This window comes from Brassica napus, chromosome C7 (genome assembly GCF_020379485.1).
Source record: "Brassica napus cultivar Da-Ae chromosome C7, Da-Ae, whole genome shotgun sequence".
NCBI classification, from domain to species: domain Eukaryota; kingdom Viridiplantae; phylum Streptophyta; class Magnoliopsida; order Brassicales; family Brassicaceae; genus Brassica; species Brassica napus.
In genome coordinates, this window is record NC_063450.1 from 47,699,164 (window position 1) to 47,718,147 (window position 18,984).

At 39.3% G+C, this 18,984-nt stretch overlaps 1 protein-coding gene and 1 long non-coding RNA gene across 2 annotated transcripts; one reads left to right on the plus strand and one right to left on the minus strand.

Annotated features, from left to right (window-relative positions):
* Nucleotides 1–8,290: 8,290 nt before the first annotated feature.
* Nucleotides 8,291–12,525, plus strand: LOC111207529. The gene is made up of 6 exons (XR_002659776.2): nt 8,291–8,353; nt 8,485–8,515; nt 8,656–8,725; nt 8,806–8,874; nt 8,989–11,731; nt 11,918–12,525. It is a non-coding gene; the product is annotated as an uncharacterized LOC111207529 (long non-coding RNA).
* Nucleotides 12,526–16,411: 3,886 nt separating this feature from the next.
* On the minus strand, nt 16,412–18,935 carry LOC106409700 (ras-related protein RABA1e). The gene is made up of 3 exons (XM_022705771.2): nt 18,647–18,935; nt 18,165–18,397; nt 16,412–17,839 (listed from the first exon to the last, which is right to left on the minus strand). Exons 1-3 carry the CDS (start codon nt 18,707–18,709, stop codon nt 17,494–17,496), a joined length of 642 nt encoding a protein of 213 aa, XP_022561492.2. The 5' UTR covers nt 18,710–18,935; the 3' UTR covers nt 16,412–17,493.
* Between the last annotated feature and the right edge of the window lie 49 nt (nt 18,936–18,984).

Genomic DNA, 18,984 nt, shown 5'->3' on the forward strand with positions numbered 1-18,984 from the left:
ATCATTTTAAACACACCAACAACAAAAAACGTAAAAGAAAAAAAATGGCTGGCTCCGGGACTATTTACGAGTTGCGGAAGTGGATGTATATGCATAGAGATGCTAACGGGAGAGTGACGAAAGAATACCTTGCGGGTCTGGAGACATTTATGCATCAAGAAGATTCAACACCACTCGCCCAAAAAAGTGGTAAGATGTTCTGTCCTTGTCGGAAATGCAACAATTCGAAACTGGCAAATCGTGAAAACGTTTGGAAGCATTTAATAAATAGAGGTTTCACGGCAAATTACTATATCTGGTTTCAACATGGAGAAGGTTTTAATTATGATCAGAATGAAGCTAGTAGTAGTAATAGCAATTTTCAGGAAAAAGAACCGGTTGATCATCATTTGCATAATGAACATAGTTACCATCAGGAGGAGATGGTAGATTATGATAGGGTTCATGATATGGTAGATGATGCATTCGTAGCTCATGATGAAGATGAAGAACCTAATATAGATGCAAAAAAGTTTTACGAAATGTTAAACGCGGCGAATCAACCACTTTACAGTGGTTGTAGAGAAGGTCTCTCTAAATTGTCGTTAGCTGCTAGAATGATGAATATTAAAACTGATCACAATCTACCTGAAAGTTGCATGAACGAATGGGCGGACTTGTTTAAAGAGTATTTGCCGGAAGACAATGTGTCTGCTGATTCTTATTATGAGATTCAGAAACTGGTTTATAGTCTTGGGTTGCCTTCGGAGATGATAGATGTTTGCATCGACAACTGCATGATCTATTGGGGAGATGATGAGAAGCTAGAAGAATGTCGATTCTGCAAGAAGCCACGATTCAAGCCGCGAGGACGGGGACGTAATAGGGTACCGTACCAAAGAATGTGGTACCTATCAATTACAGACAGATTGAAAAGATTGTATCAATCAGAGCAGACTGCTGGAAAGATGAGATGGCATGCCGAGCATACTCAGACGGATGGTGAGATGACTCATCCATCAGATGCAAGAGCCTGGAAACATTTCAACAAAGTACACCCAGATTTTGCTAGCAATATCCGGAATGTGTATCTCGGATTATGCACAAATGGATTTAGTCCGTTCGGAATGTCAGGGAGACAATATTCATTGTGGCCAGTCTTTCTTACTCCATACAACCTGCCACCGGAGATGTGCATGCAACGGGAGTTACTATTCTTGACCATATTAATACCTAGTCCGAACCATCCAAAAATGTCCCTGGATGTTTTCCTACAACCACTGATAAAAGAGTTGAAGGATTTGTGGTCAACAGGGGTGAGGACGTATGACTGTTCAACGAAGACGAATTTTACGATGCGAGCGATGCTTTTGTGGACCATAAGTGATTTCCCTGCCTATGGGATGTTGTCTGGATGGACTACACATGGGAGATTATCTTGTCCATATTGTAATGGAACGACAGATGCGTTTCAACTGAAGAATGGTAGGAAGACAAGTTGGTTTGATTGTCACCGTCGATTTCTTCCCATTGGCCATCCTTACCGAAGAAACAAGAATTTGTTTAGGCACAAAAGGGTTGTGAGAGACACTCCTCCTCCATATCTAACTGGAGAACAAATTGAAGCGCAAATCGACTACTACGGAGCTAACGAAACAGTTCGTTGGGGTGGTAATTGGCATGTCCCTCGTAATATGCCAGATTCTTACGGTGTTCATCACAACTGGCACAAGAAGAGTATATTTTGGGAGTTGCCATATTGGAAGGATCTTCTTCTGCGCCACAACCTCGATGTGATGCATATAGAGAAGAATTTCTTTGAGAACATCATGAATACAATATTGAATGTCCCAGGGAAGACAAAAGACAACATAAAATCGAGGTTGGACTTGCCGGATATTTTCTCAAGAAGCGAGTTACATATTAAAAGCAATGGACAAGTTCCCGTTCCGATATTCAGATTATCTTCAGAAAAAAAGTCGGTGTTGTTCAACTGGGTGACATCAGAAGTGAAGTTCCCCGATGGGTATGTTTCGAATCTCTCTAGATGTGTTGAAAAGGGTCAAAAGTTCTCCGGGATGAAGAGTCATGATTGTCATGTATTTATGCAACGACTACTGCCCTTTGCATTTGCGGAGCTACTTCCAACAAACGTACATGAAGCACTTGCAGGTACGTAGTGTATTATATCACAATAATTTACAAAATAATATATGACTAACAATGTGTTTAATTTTTTTTGAATATAAAAGGCATTGGAGCATTTTTCAGGGATCTGAGCACACGCACTCTTAAAGAAGAAGTTGTGGAACAGCTTCAGGAGAACATTCCCATCTTATTGTGCAACTTGGAGAAGATATTTCCTCCCGGATTTTTTGACGTCATGGAGCATCTAGCTGTCCACCTCCCATATGAGGCATTGCTTCGTGGACCTGTACATTACGGATGGATGTATCAGTATGAGCGAGCCATGAAATATTTGAAGGGAAAAGCAAAGAACCTCGCCAAAGTTGAAGGTTCTATAATTGCTTGGAGAAGATATTTCCTCCCGGATTTTTTGACGTCATGGAGCATCTAGCTGTCCACCTCCCATATGAGGCATTGCTTCGTGGACCTGTACATTACGGATGGATGTATCAGTATGAGCGAGCCATGAAATATTTGAAGGGAAAAGCAAAGAACCTCGCCAAAGTTGAAGGTTCTATAATTGCTGGAAGTTTGAGGGAAGAAGTTTCTCACTTCACATCGTAGTACTTTGCGTCAAAAGTACGTACACGGAGAAGAGCTCCAAGAAGATATGATGATGGTGGTGTTGCGCCAACATATGCAGTTGCTGGTGTTCCAGACATCTTTAGCCAGATTGGGCGACTCGGTGGGAAGTCTAAAGAGGTTTGGTGGTCGAGTGAAGAAGACGCTCATAGTGCACACACCTATATTCTACTCAATTGCGAAGATCCATTGATGCGTTATTTTGAAAGGTAACATATATTGACACTTCGAAACACATATAAGTATAATTAATTGTATAATTGCGAGAGATTCATTCCTATAAAATGTGATTTTACAGCCTATTTGTTTCTCAAGTCGAAGAAACATTTCCTGGTATATCCACAAGTGACGTAGATAAAAGGAAAGATCAACACTTCATTAAGTGGTTGCGGAATCAGGTATTAACTAAAATTTTTTTTTCATACATTATCTGTATTTCATTAACATTCTCTTTATTTTTGCAGGTTGATTATGACGACGACGATGCAGATTATCCTAAGTGATTACACGAAGTAATTCAATCTCCACTTGTAAAGGTCACCACATCACAGATGTATTTCACACGAGGCTATACTTTTCATACATATGACTATGGTAGACAGCGGGCGACCAGTAACTATGGAATATGTGTGAAAGGGGAAACATATTTCTACGGGATCTTGACGGAGATTATTGAAGTCGAATTTCCAGGGATACTGAAGCTGAAATGCGTCCTCTTCAAATGTGAATGGTTCGACCCCGTCGTCAACAGAGGTGTTCGGTCTAACAAATTCGGTGTAGTTGATGTCAACGGTGGACGAAGGTACAACAAATTCGAGCCTTTCATCTTAGCTTCACAAGCAGACCAAGTTAGCTTCCTTCCATACCCTCAGATGAGAGATTCAGGTATAAATTGGTTAGCAGTGATCAAAGTTACACCTCGAGGACGAATCATCAGTGGAGAAGAACCACCATTGCAAGAAGAACAGAAAAATGAAGTTGAGGAACCTGAACAAGAAATTGATGACTTCCTTCTCATTGATCCGCATAATCACGAGTACGAAGATCTTACCGATGATGCCACAGACGAAGCTGTTGAAGACGAGTTTAATGAAAATGATGATGTTTCTAGTGATGACGAGAATGTCGATGTATCCGATTGATGTATTTGTTTTATGATAAAGATGAGGGAGTTTGTTTTATGAATAAGATAATGTGGGGTTTGTTTTATGAATAAGGTAATGCCGGGAGTTTGTTTTATGAATAAGCAAATGTGGGAATTGTGGTTTGGAATGGAAATAAAGATGGGGTTTAGAGTATATGAAGTAGAAAATAAGGAATATGGGGTTTGGGGTTTCAGATTCAAGGGATTTAAACATAACACTCGTTAATTCCACGTAACAAAAAATCGTCGTAAAGGACTCGTAGGTCAACGAGGAAATAACGACGAAATATAAAAATAAAGAACGCGGGACTCGTTAATTCCACGTAGGACAAAATCGTTGTAAATACCACGTAGGATGAATTCGTCGTAAAAACCACGTAGGATGAAATCGTCGTAAATACAACGTAAGACAACGAGGAAATAACGACGAAACCTAAAAATAAAGATGGGGTTTGGAATATATGAAGTAGAAAATAAGGAATATGGGGTTTGGGGTTTCGGGTTTCGGGTTTGGGGTTTGGGTTTCGGGTTTTTGGTTTCGGGTTTCGGGTTTAGGGGTTCGGGGTTTAGGGGTTCGGAGTTTGGGGTTTCGGGTTTAGGGGTTCGGGGTTTGGGGTTTCGGGTTTTGGATTTCGGGTTTGGGGTTTCGGGTTTTGAATTTTGGGTTTCGGGTTTGGGGTTTCGAGTTTGGGGTTTCGGGTTTAGGGGTTCGGGGTTTGGGGTTTTGGGTTTTGGATTTTGGGTTTCGGGTTTCGGGTTTGGGGTTCTAGGGATTTAACCATAACACTCGTTAAAAATAACGACGAAACTTAAAATTAAATATGGGGTTTGGAATATATGAAGTAGAAAATTAAAGATGGGGGTTTGGGTTTCGGGTTTCGGGTTTGGGCTTTCGGGTTTCGGGTTTGGGGGTTGGGGTTTGGGGTTTCGGGTATGAGGTTTCGGGTTTCGGGTTTCGGGTTTCGGGGTTGGGGTTTCGGGTTTCGGGTTTGGGCTTTCGGGTTTCGGGTTTGGGGGTTGGGGTTTAGGAATAACGACGAAACTTAAAATTAAATATGGGGTTTTGAATATATGAAGTAGAAAATTAAAGATGGGGGTTTGGGTTTCGGGTTTCGGGTTTGGGCTTTCGGGTTTCGGGTTTGGGGGTTGGGGTTTGGGGTTTCGGGTATGGGGTTTCGGGTTTCAGGTTTCGGTTTTCGGATTCTAGGGATTTAAACATAACACTCGTTAATTCCACGTAGGATGAAATCGTCGTAAATACCACGTAAGCATAAATCGTCGTAAAGACCACGTAACCAGAAATCGTCGTAAAGACCACGTAAGCAGAAATCGTCGTAAAGACCACGTAAAAAGATTTAAACATAAAACACGTTAATTCCACGTAAGCATAAATCGTCGTAAATACCTCGTAGTGCAAAAACTAGAAAAAAGGGAAAAGGATCAAAATACCAGAATAACATGTGGCAAGATTTCCAGCAATTATAATACGTAAGTCTCGCCCACATGAATTCTAATATCTTATCCTTTTCCTATTTTTTTCAAATATTTATAATTTGAATATGATTTTGTTAAGGAATGTGATTTCAGATAGGTGTGTGATTTGGGAGTTTATGTGTGGTTTGAGAATGAGAGTTGTGAGTATATTTATAGGAAAGCAAGCCTCGTTAATTCCACGTAGGCAAAATCGTCGTTAATACCTCGTAAACAAAAACACGGGCCTTTGTGATTCCTCGCAATTTCCTCGTAAAAAAAACACGGGCCTTTGTAACTGCTCGCTATTTCGTCGTAAACTTACGACGAATTTGCGACGATATGTAATCTTATATATACACCCGAGCGCTCACTCTTTCTTTCCTCTCTACTTCCTCTCTACTTCCTCTCCATTTCGTAGCAATGGTAAGCCTCTCTGATTCCTCTCTAATTTGGTTAGTTTAGGATAGATTAGGTGGTTAGTATAGGGAATTTAGATAGGTTTGCGGATTTTATGTTATTTAGTGTTGATTAGGTAGATAATGTTGGGAAATATATTGTTGATGTTAATTTTAAAAATTTCATTTTTTTCCCAGGTTCGAAAAGGAAGACTTACTGCCCATTACAGAGAGATCTCCGGTGAGCGGGGTAGTCGTTTAGACCCGGCCTCTTCTTCCGCTCCCAGTTCTTCGGGGCAGGAGACTGTCCCCGAGACTCAGTACACTCAGAGAGTCTCTGGGTCTACTTCTTCTAGTGCACCATCGGCTCCTCATGTGCCTCCTCCGATGCCTCCTCCTGTGCCTCCTCCGATGGCCGCCGATATTCATCCTGATCTGATGGTGCCTCCGAGTGCTCCTTACTCGCAGTACACTGTAGAGGACATTCTCAGTCTGCCAGGTAGAGAAGGTTTACCAGTCATCGACCCAGACCGACCGGACGGAACGTTGTGGTATGTTGCATTAATTTTTTTTTAATTCGTTTAAATTTCTTTTATAACATTAAAAAATAATTTATATTTTAAATTTGTATTTTCCAGGTGGGGGGTTGACGGATGTCTTGCATCGGACGTAACCGACACGATCAAGGGTTACTTCTCCATGGCACATCCAAACTGGAGTAAGACGCTTCACTACGTCAGAAAGACGTGGTTCAAAATTTACGCTGTAAGTTTCTATTAATTAATTATATATTTTAATTTTTTCATGATTTATATATATACTTTCTAAAAAACTAATTGTTAATTTATTTTTTCCAACAGCAAAAATATAATTGGGCCTTGGGGATCACTGAGAGGGTGAGGAAGAAGTTTAACGCGAAAGCGAAAGTTCGCTTGTTGGACACGGTCTCCAACTGGAAGGGTGACTGGATCGTGAAGGGGTATGAGCGTGGCAAACCCGCTGAGCTCACCACGGATGTGTGGGATGGCCTCATCCGTTATTGGCGCCTTCCTGATTCCATTAGAATCGCCCAGGCTTGCTCTAACTCCCGTAACACGGTCGATGAGCACGAGAACGGGCCGATGCTTCACACTACGGGCCAAAAACCCCACGCCGGTGTCCGTTTGGAAATGGTAATTAAATATTTTATTAAATAATTTTTTTAATACATATATTAATTTATTCTAACTTTCTTAACTGTTTTTTAGGCCAAAGAGACGGGACATCTCCCGTCTCTTATGGAACTTTACGAGAGGACCCACAAGAACAAGGCGGGCGTATTTGTAGATGGCAAGTCCGAGCAAATCTACAACGACGTAGTTGCTCGGGTTAAAGACCGCCAGACTCAGCTGACCCAGCAGTCTACCGACGGATTACCCGTCACCTTATCCACACTTGAAGTGGATAAGATTTACGATGAGGTAAATTTTCAAAAAAATTAATTTTTAATTATTCATTTAATATAACTTTAAATTTTTACTTACAATATTTATTTTTTGTTTTCAAGGTTGTCCCTAAAAAAAAGGGACGGACGTTGGGTATTGGTTCTGTCAACGATGTTCCGAGAGCGACATCGTCTTATGGTCATCGACGGGATGATGAAGTCACGGAGCTGCGTAGAGAGTCCGCTCAGCTGCGTAACGAGTTGACCGCGACAAAATCTCGTATGGGTGGAGTCGAGGGCTTCTTGGACGTTATTGCGGCCACAAATCCGGAATGGGAGTCCATGTTGAGGAACATGCGACAACAACATCCCATTCAAGGCGAGTCATCCGACGTACATAACGAGGCGGATGTTACGAGGAGGAGTGATGAATTCTACCGGGCGATGAACGACCCTTAGTTTTTTTTTTTGGTTGTTGTATTATATAAATTCAAAATTTATTTATATATAAAATATTTTCATATTGATTTATTTTTATTTTGAATTTTAATTTATTATTAAATTAAATAATTTTAATTATTTTTTAATTATATTTTTAAATTCTGTAAAATAATAAAAACGAAGTAAATTCGTAGCCAATGTACGACCTCTTTACGTGGAAACCTTACGAGGAAATGACGAGAAACATTTAACGAGTATTTTACGAGGAACCATTTACGAGGAAATAACGAGGAAAAGTTTACGACCATTTTACGAGGAAATCATTTCGTGGTTGTTACGTGTATTTTGCGAGGAAACTCTTTCAAGGTATTTACGTGTAGATTACGAAGAACTATTTTCGAGGTATTTACGAGGAATTATAGCGACGTCCTTACGTGGAATATTGACGTGGTCTTTACGACGAATCGCCCTACTTCGTCTTTACGACGAAATATATTCCTCGCTAAGTTATGACGAATTAGCGAGGAAATATGTGTTACGACAGACGTGTAACGAGCAAACGTGTTTCCTCGCTAATTCGTCGTAAAGCCTCTTTTACGACGAAATAACGAGGAAAACCGCCCTCGTTAAGATTATGTTTTCTTGTAGTGGATCTTCTTCTTCTTCGCCTCTGTGGCCGTGTTTGCGCAGCCGGCGAAGCAAAGCTACCATCAGACCACATCGCTGGAGGTATTTTCTTCTTCCATCGTCTTCTGTTCTTCATCTATACTCTTCTTCCTCTATCCTCTTCCTATATTGTCATCAAACCGTCGGATTGAAACCCTAATAAAAACCGATTTGATGATTTTTTTTTGTTTCAGGTGAGCCAAATCGCTGAGAAAAAAAACAGAGGTTAGAGCTTTTCTGTTTTGGTGTATCTCCGAGTTGAAGAAGAAAAGATAATTTGTGGTCTTTTCATAGACATGCATGTGTGCTGAGTTGGTTATAGATTCATGGTATAACACAATCATGATGTTTGGTACGTTTTTCAGGTTCTCAAGTGTGTTATCGTAAATCATAGAGGGAGCCACAACATGATTCATCATACAGAAGAAGATTCAGGTAAGCTTTTGGTCTATTTGAATTCATAGAGGTTGAATGAGGAACATGGTTTAAAGGATGTTTTTTGTGTATATTTTGAGGTTGCGGCGAGTGTTCTACTGGATCACAGACGGAACGGCAGGAAGATTCATTGAACTCCAAAACATCTGGTAAGCTTTTTGGCCTTTTTGTAAAGATTAAGATGTTTGATGCTTGCGACAGGTAGATAGACATAGGAATAGACATGATTAATTTGCAGCCATTGAATTGCTTGATTGCTTCAGAAGGTGACATTGAACCTGAGTTCAGAAGGATGTTGCAAAGCATACGTGAAGAAGAGAAGAAGCTGAGACAGGGTATCAAGGTAGAAGAAGGACAATCCTCTAAGAAGAAGAGAAGAAGCTGAGAGTCACGGGTTTGTGTGTTGTCATCAAACTGTTGTCCGTTTGTGTAGTCATGAGACTACTTTTGTATTGGAGTCTGTCATGAGTCACGAGACTCTTGTTTGTGTCTGTCATGTTGTGTCTGAATAGAGTCACGAGACTCATGTTTATTTGTGTCTGGTTGTGTAGTCATGACACTACTCTTGTCTGTTTCTGTATTCACGAGACTTGGTTGTATTGTTAGTACTCTTTTTATAAATTAAGGTGAAGCTCTCATTCTACAACACACAACACTTCTTCTCTGCTTCTCTCATTAGAGAAACTCAACGCTTTTCATCACACCACAACGCTTCTTCATCAGACCACAACGCTTCTCCTCTTATTCTAAAACACAACGCTTCTCTCATTCTAAAACACAAAGCTTCTTCTTCTCTTTTTTTACTCGATATGGGATCTTCTTCTCAAAATCCTTTTGAGGGATTGGATAGTCAATATGTTGAAGAAACATTTGATCAATATTTTGATCAATATGTTGAAGAAACCTTTGATCAACATTTTGATCAATATGTTGAAGAAACATTTGACCAGTCCTTCGAGAATTTTACCATTAATCAAGAAAAAGAAAAGAAAAAAAGAAAAAAACGAGTTTACATCGAACGAAATCGTGAAGAAGGAGATCAACATTTATGGAATGACTATTTCAGTGAAACTCCAACATATCCTCATAATCTATTCCGACGACGTTTTAGGATGAACAAGTCTTTGTTCGTGCATATTGTTGATCGACTCTCCAATGAAGTTGAATTCTTTCGACAAAAGAAAGATTGTCGGGGAAGGCTTAGTCTCTCTCCACTTCAGAAGTGTACGGCAGCGATTTGTTGCTTGGCATATGGTACTGCGGCTGATACGGTTGACGAATACCTCCGACTCGGTTCAACTACAACTCGATCATGTTTGGAAAATTTTGTGGATGGAATAATATATTTATTCAGCGAGGAGTACCTAAGAAGACCTACACCGGCTGATCTTCAACGTCTACTTGATATTGGTGAATATCGTGGATTTCCCGGGATGATAGGAAGCATCGATTGTATGCATTGAGAGTGGAAGAATTGTCCCACCGCTTGGAAAGGTCAATATTCTCGTGGTTCGGGAAAACCCACAATCGTTTTAGAGGCGGTTGCATCTTATGATCTATGGATATGGCATGCATTTTTTGGACCTCCAGGTACCTTAAATGATATCAATGTTCTTGATCGCTCACCTGTTTTTGATGATATAATAAAAGGTGAAGCTTCGCAAGTCACCTTCCATGTCAATGGAAGAGAGTATCATATGGCTTACTATCTCACCGACGACATTTACCCAAAATAGGTAACTTTTATCCAATCAATTTCAATGCCACAAGGGCCGAAAGCGGTTTTATTTGCTCAACAACAAGAAGCTGTCCGAAAAGATGTGGAGCGTGCTTTTGGAGTCTTGCAAGCTCGTTTTGCCGTTGTTAAAAATCCGGCACTTTTTTGGGATAAAGTCAAAATTGGGAAGATTATGAGAGCATGTATCATACTCCATAACATGATAGTGGAAGACGAACGAGATGACTACACTCTATATAATGTTACAGAGTTTCAACAAGGAGAAGACTCCGGAAGTTCACATGTGGATCTCGATTTTGATATGGGTATGCCTACAAATATCGCCAATTTGATGGATGCTCGAACTAGAATTCGTGATAAACCAATGCATGAACAACTGAAAGCTGATTTGGTTGAACATCTATGGGGTAAATTCAGACGTGATGAATACAACAATTGAGCTCAGATGTTTCTTTTAAATTATTCTCGTTTATTTTACTAATCTTTGTTTTATTGTTTTTTTTTAATTAATGTTTAAAATGTTTTCTTTTAATATGTTTAATTTAAAAAATATATTAAATCTTTATAAAATTTTAGTTTAATAAAAAATATTCCTTAAGAACCCAACATTAAGAACTTTACCATTGGAGCCAATAAATTCAGTGTCTCTTAACTACAACCTCTTAACTATCATTAATTATTAAAAAATTGTTAAGACCCATATAACAACTCTAAGGGTTAATCATGCTCTTAGTCAACCACGATTTTCGTTTCCTTTAGGCTTTTATATGTGGTTCCTTCTCTTCCTTTTAGAAAGAAAAAATTATTTAGACTATGATTAACCCGGAGTCCTTAGAGTGGAGTTCTTAGCAGAAGTTAAGAAACTGTTTCTTAATTTTTAATTAAAAAAGCTAAGAACCGATTCATAAAGTCTTTATTTAAGAACCGGTTCATAAAGTCTTTATTTAAAAACCGGTTCTTAGGTTTTTTAGTTAAAAGTTAAAAAAACAGTTTCTTAACTTTCCGATAAGAACTCCGGATTAATCATGCTCTTAGATTTCAGGTGCATAGTTTTTAACTAACGTCAGATTACGAAAGTCAAATAAGACACGCATTGAGACCTGCACGTTACATATTTTCTTCATGAAATCGGGCAAGTACCAGAAAGCCCAACACGAGAAGTGTGAGATCTGAAAATATGGTACAGCACTCTTTCTTGAGTTTAAGTTTCCCCTGAAACAAAGTTATTACTATGTGAAAAGGTTGGGTTTGGACTTGATAGTTTACAGGTAATTTGGTAGCATACGATCTTGTTATCCTTAGTATGAATCGAAAACCATTTGAAACTTATATCAGGTAATGTGGTAACAAGTCCACTTTTTAAAATGTTTTTTTTTGGAGTTAACCGGACCTGTCAATAGGTTATATAATAATAAAAACTTATATATGATAAATAATGACTGCATGAATTTTAGAGATCAATATGATGATGATTGTCGAGTGAACGACACGATAAACATGGGCATGTTGTTGATGAGACTTGGAGGAAAGATCATGTCATAATTTGGACGGTGGACCTAACTTGGCTCCGTGTGGAACAAGGTACATTTTCTTTCTCTCTTTTGGGTTTCAACAAATTATTATGCCCCTTTTCTTTTATTATCTCTGTCTATATAGCATTTAGATCCTTTTATGTTATAAGCATTTCAATAATATGTTATTTTGTGCGTACAAAAGCTTATATACTGATGGGAAAATATTAATTATAGCAGTTTAGTAACACATAATGGAAAAAATTAAACATTAACGAATCCGATATACAGTATATTAGTATATTACAGGTAGAGTTTATTGTATTGGATTGCGGATCTAAATTACTAATTAGTGATTCGATAATAATCACGAATATGTTTCTCCCTCTCTTTCCTTGTTAAGTACCAAACCACTGGTTTCAACTTTCGTTTAAGTGGACTGCTCATGTGCTGACTAGAAATCACACACAAATCTTACACCAAAATGTTCAGTTCGAGAGAGCTAGGGACTAGCATTTTGGTTACTTTTCAGGTTTTGTTCACGACTAAAACACCATTTTTAACCGGACCACCTCTTGTTCAATTCGCTACAAATTCGCGGGTTGTGTTGTAAAACCAACCTTAAACCACACCCCCTTTCAAAATTATAAATTCAGATACAAAAAATCCAGGAACCAAAACCTCTCTCCAAAAGAAGTACACAAAAACAAAAACAATGATTTCAACTTGAGCAACAACCAGAGGACTTAACAGCAGTAACATCATCCTTGTTTCCAATATCAATGGTCTGTCCTTTAGGCAAAGATGTTGGATCTCCAGTGCCATCAAGAGCTTTACGGCTCATAACTATAGAACTCGAATATAAAACTTAAAGATTCAAATAAGAATTGCTCTCTTATTATAACCTGTGAAACTCTCTCAAAACACAAGCTCTCAAATCTCTAATCCTCTCAAGTGATATCACAACTCAATATCTACTTATATATAGATTATATTTTCCTAATCCTAATAGATAAACATATCTTTAGATAACTCCTAAACTTATTATGTTTCCTATTTCCAAAGCTCGGTAGGATTAGGTCTCCTTACTTCTCTCTCAAGCTTCTTTATCTTTCAAGTTTATTCCAACAATCTCCCCCTTAAGCTTGAACTCCACACTGCTCAAATCTTGGACTCCAATGAGATCTCTCATCTCTTTAAACTTAATCCTTCCCAAGGCTTTGGTCAAGATATCCGCTTTCTGTTGGCTTCCAGGAACGTGCTCAACTTCTATCACTCCATTCTCAACACACTCTCTAATAAAATGGTATCTAGAGTGTATGTGTTTACTCCTTCCGTGAAACACAGGGTTTCGTGTGAGCGCAATGGCTGACTGATTGTCAATCCTTATAGTAACCCTTTCACTCGCAGATCCGTTGATTTCTTCAAGCAACTCGCTGAGCCATATTGCTTGTCGTGCTGCCTCTGTTCCAGCCATGAACTCCGCCTCGCAGGAAGATAAGGCCACAGTCTCTTGCTTCTGTGAACACCAAGTGATTGGACTCTCTCCAAGGTAAAAGATGTGACCGGTTGTGCTTCTTCCATCGTCAGGATCCGTATTGTGACTGCTGTCACTATATCCTATGAGTCTTGAGGGAGTTGATGTTGAATGTTTGAACGTTAAGCCACATGCTGTCGTTCCCTTCAGATACCGTAAGCATTGCTTCATGGCTATGCCATGAGATTCCTTTGGATCTTGCATGTACCTACTCAGCACTCCGACACAATAAGACAGGTCCGGACGTGTATGGAGCAGGTAGCGAAGACAACCAACATTGCGCCTGTAAGTTGTTGCATCAATGGATTTTTCTTCTTCAGACTTTGATAGTTTGAGTCCGGATTCCATGGGTGTTTGCACCATGTTGCAATCTTTCATTCCAGCTTCCTCCAATATCTTTAACGCGTAGTTTCTTTGGCTCAGGGTGATCATACCTTGGCTTTGAGTAACTTCGATTCCGAGATAATACGTTAGCTTTCCCAAGTCGCTCATATCAAACTTCATGGCCATCTCTTTCTTGAATGCATTAATAACCTCCACATTTGTTCCTGTGATGAACAAATCATCTACATAGACGGCAACAACTAGTAGATCATCATGTACCTTCTTTCGATAGACAGAGGGTTCTTTTGAACATTTGAAAAACCTTAGCTCCTTTAGTATTGAGTTAAGTTTATTGTTCCACGCTCTTGGTGCTTGACGTAATCCATATAATGCCTTGTTGAGTCGATAAACTTTGCTTTCGGAGCCCTTTATCTCAAACCCTTCAGGTTGATAAACAAACACGGTTTCTTTCAACTCTCCATGCAAGAAGGCTGTCTTGACGTCAAGATGATGTATCTCCCATTTATTAGCTGCTGCGAGACTCATTAACAAACGAATGGTTTCGATCCTAGCCACTGGCGCGAAGACCTCGTCGAAATCAACTCCCTGTACTTGTACGTATCCCTTTGCGACAAGACGGGCTTTGTATTTGTTGATGCTCCCGTCTGAGTTCTTCTTTAGCTTGAATACCCATTTCAATCCTATAGCTTTTGCTCCTACAGGTAGATCCACGAGCACCCATGTTCCATTCTTCTCAATAGAACCTATCTCGTCACAGCACGCGTCTGTCCACTCCTTTGTCTCTCTTGCTTCTGCATAGTTTCGCGGCTCATTATCCAGACACATAAGTAGGTATTCACCCTCTTCCTCAGCAAGAAGTACATAGTCGTCTAGATATCGTGGTTTACTAGTATGTCTCATTGAACGCCTTAACAGAACCTCTGTTTCGTCTTCTTCTTCTTCGGGATCAGACTCTATGGCTATTACCTTCGGCGTGTTTTCTTCATTGGATGCTACACTGACCTCTCTCGTCTCCTTTTGTGTTGATTCTTCACTTTCTTCTTGATCCTTTTGAATACCGTGGTTTCCAAACTCTCCAAATATGATTTTGAAGCTTCCATTCTCGCTCTGTTCTGAGTTGTTTTGACGCCAGTTCCATCCTTTTGCTTCGTCGAAGATGACGTCTCTGCTTACAACAACTCGTTGCATCTGGGGATCATACATTCTATATGCTTTGGAGCCGGGTTCTGTGCCTAGATGAACAAGCATGCGTGATCTGTCCTCAAGTTTCTGTAAGTGTGGCTTGACAGACTTTGCATATCCAATACATCCAAAGGTTTTGAGATGATTTATGTTCGGCTTCTTTCCACGATAAGCTTCATACGGAGTCTTGTCTTTTAGCACTCGAGTAGCGACGCGATTGAGAAGGTAAGTGCTGTGTCTTATAGCCTCACCCCACATGTAGTTAGGAACTTGCATATGCTTAAGAATGCTTCGCGTCATTTCCATCAAGGTTCTGTTTCGTCTCTCGACGACTCCATTCTGCTGCGGTGTATATGGAGATGTAAAGTGCCGTTTGATTCCCATCTTCTCACAGTATTCATTAAACTCATTTGAAACAAACTCTCCACCCCTATCTGTTCTAAACGTTCTTATCTTGTTACCTGCGTCTTGTTCCACCATTGTTTTAAACCGTTTAAACTTCTCGAATGCATCGCTTTTCTCTTTAACAAGAATACTCCACATATACCTTGTATGATCATCTATAAGCACAAATATGTATCTATTTCCTCCAATGGTGCTTGGTGCTATAGGCCCACACAGATCACCATGGATGAGTTCGAGCGCTGTATCAGCTCGGTAAGCAGTTGATTGCGGGAATTTCTGACGTGTTTGCTTGCCGAGTAAGCAAGAACCACACACCCTCTTCTCGAAAGACATGTGTGGGATTCCTATTACAAGCTCTCTCTGAACCATTGACTGAATCGTTTCGAAGTTGACATGTCCTAACCGTGCGTGCCAGCGATTTGATGTGTCTGTTGTTGTAGATAGCAAGCACATGTTATCTTTTATCCCCATACGAACCTTGTAAAGACGATTCTTAGACCTTTCGGCTTTGACAAGCAACTTTCCTTCATGATCATGCATAGTCAAGCACTCCCCCTTTAGCCTTATGTCACAGCCAGATTCTGTCGCTTGTCCGAGACTGATTATATTACTCTTCAGATCGGGTATGTAGTAGACATCACGCATCATTCTTGTCTCTCCGTTTCGATCGATGAACTCAATGCTCCCTTTTCCTTTGATGTCTATTCGAGAGTCATCTCCAAACTTGACGTTTCCTGTGATGGTCTCATTGATCCTCTTGAAGTATCGACGATCTCCGGTCATGTGGTTGCTAGCCCCATTATCAAGATACCACATATTATCTTCTCTATTGGACTCATACTTGCTTGGCATGACTTTTCCTTCATTGAGGTATACTACCTCATGCATCATAAGTTCGTCTGCATCTTGTGTATCATCCTTTTCTTGCTCATGTGTTTCTTGCAGTTTAAGGAGACGATCGGGACAGGTAGAGGCATAATGACCCGTTTTGTCACACCGATAACACATCACTCTTGATGTATCTCTGCCTCGACCACGACCTCTTCCACGATAAGACCGTCCTCCTCTTCCACGATATCCTCCTCGGTAATCATCTTGTGTGTTTTGATGTTCCGTATTAGAGTACAGAAGCTTGCTTTGATCTTCATGGCTTTCTTCTGAAACACGTATACGTTCCTCATAAGTTTTCAAACGTCCCACAATGTCTTCAAACTTCGTGTTCTTTAAATCAAGAACTTGTTCAAGAGACGCCACGATGTGTATGTACTTCTTGTGAGGAAGACACTTGAGAAATTTCTTGACCAACTTAGATTCCTCAATCTCTTCTCCTAGGGCAGCGCATGTAGATGAGATTTCTGATAGCTTGCCGACGAAGTCATCAATCTTCTCAGTGTCTTTCATTGTTAATCGGTCAAAATCTGCCATTAGAGTTTGCAACCTTGCTTCTCTAACTCTCTCTGCACCGACATACCGAGCTTTGATAGCCTCCCAAACCTTTTGTGCTGTATCCAGCTCTCCAACTTGTAGTACGAGGGCCTCAGGGATTGCTTGGAACAACAAACCAATCGCTATATCATTCTTCTCATCGTCTTCTGTTGCATCTTCAACAACAAGACTCCATACTTTATGAACCCTGAGAATGTTCTTCATTCGAATGGCCCACACCGTGTAATTTGTGGAAGTGAGCATCGGGAGTTTTATGGATGATCGCTCCCCTTCTTTTAACTTTGCCGGAGTTGCCGTAATAAGATCTCCCATTCTCGATTCTCTTTGTTTGATCTCCTAATGCTCTGATACCAAATATAGAACTCGAATATAAAACTTAAAGATTCAAATAAGAATTGCTCTCTTATTATAACCTGTGAAACTCTCTCAAAACACAAGCTCTCAAATCTCTAATCCTCTCAAGTGATATCACAACTCAATATCTACTTATATATAGATTATATTTTCCTAATCCTAATAGATAAACATATCTTTAGATAACTCCTAAACTTATTATGTTTCCTATTTCCAAAGCTCGGTAGGATTAGGTCTCCTTACTTCTCTCTCAAGCTTCTTTATCTTTCAAGTTTATTCCAACAATAACACGATAGATCTGAGTCAAGACATGAGTGAAAGCTTGCTCAACATTTGTAGCATCAAGAGCAGAAGTTTCCATAAAGAACATATTCTCTCTTTCAGAGAAAGATCTAGCTTCTTCCGTGGGAACAGCACGAAGGTGACGAAGATCAGCTTTGTTCCCAACAAGCATGATCACGACGCTGGCATCGGTATGGTCACGAAGCTCCTTGAGCCATCGTTCGACGTTCTCGAACGTTACGTGACGAGTTATGTCGTACACTAGAAGAGCACCTACTGCTCCTCTGTAGTATGCACTCGTGATTGCTCTGTATCTGTGTAACAACAACAAAACAGATACGTAAATAAAGAGAAACCAAACCAAACTATACGATATTTATATTCATGTCATTTTAATTTAGTTTGGTTTTTTCTACAGAAAAATATTTAAATATTGATCTAGTTAGAAATTATATTTATGTAACTACATCAATTTTTCAAGTCTTCTAGATTGATATAAGATGTAAAACAACAAAAGCTTTTATAAACTTAATAAAAACTGTTTTTAAGTTCAAAAAACTTTAATAAAGCAAATTATGAGTAACCAAACTAATTGGTTCTAGTATGTAATAAAAAGAGAGGTAAGGAGGATTTGTATACCTTTCTTGACCGGCGGTGTCCCAAAGCTGAGCTTTGATGGTTTTCTCGTCGACATGAACGCTTCTTGTAGCGAACTCGACACCGATGGTAGACTTTGACTCGATACTGAATTCATTTCTGGTGAATCGAGACAACAGGTTGGATTTTCCGACTCCGGAATCTCCGATCAAGACTAGTTTGAAGAGATAATCGTAGTCGTCGTCGGATTTGTACGCTCCCATTGTTGATTTTTTCTGAACACACCAAAATGTAAATAAAGAAGAAAATTGAAATGTTAGATCGATGTAAATAAAAATCTTAGAGAGATGGTGCAATGATCATATGGTATGATTGATGTGTTGCTGTGTTTTGTAATGAAATAAAGAAGGGGGGAGTGGGTAACGACGAAAACCTTGTTGGTTTAAGATCAATGATTTGTTATTATTAAATGCATGACTAAGCATTTATATTTTGAAAGTCGTTGGAAAGATTAGAGAACAAACATGTTTTGACGAATTCTCGAGGTTTGTGGCCGCCATGAACTGGTAAACGCAGAATATATACATTTCCAAAGGAATATTTCTTCAATTTATAATTGATAGCTTTGCTCAAAATCAAATTTGATCATTAGGAAACTTTTCCATAAATAAAATGATAGCAATGTGTAAGAAGATATTTGGGAAATGTTATATATGGTCTTAATAAATTGCTGCTTTAACTTATCACATTTTTAATTATATTTTGGTCAAAATGATATTTTAAGTTTATGTTTTAAGATAGAGAAATTTTATAGAATAGCTATTTTTAAATTTTTGTCACAAAAATAGCTTTCAACGAGAAA

Coding starts and splice junctions, on each gene's coding strand:
- LOC106409700 (XM_022705771.2), bottom strand. CDS start 18,709: ATGTATATATTCTGCGTTTACCAGTTCATGGCGGCCACAAACCTCGAG. Junction 18,398..18,646: donor TCGAGAATTCGTCAAAACAT/GTTTGTTCTCTA, acceptor TGGTGTGTTCAG/AAAAAATCAACAATGGGAGC. Junction 17,840..18,164: donor GACACCGCCGGTCAAGAAAG/GTATACAAATCC, acceptor GTTGTTACACAG/ATACAGAGCAATCACGAGTG.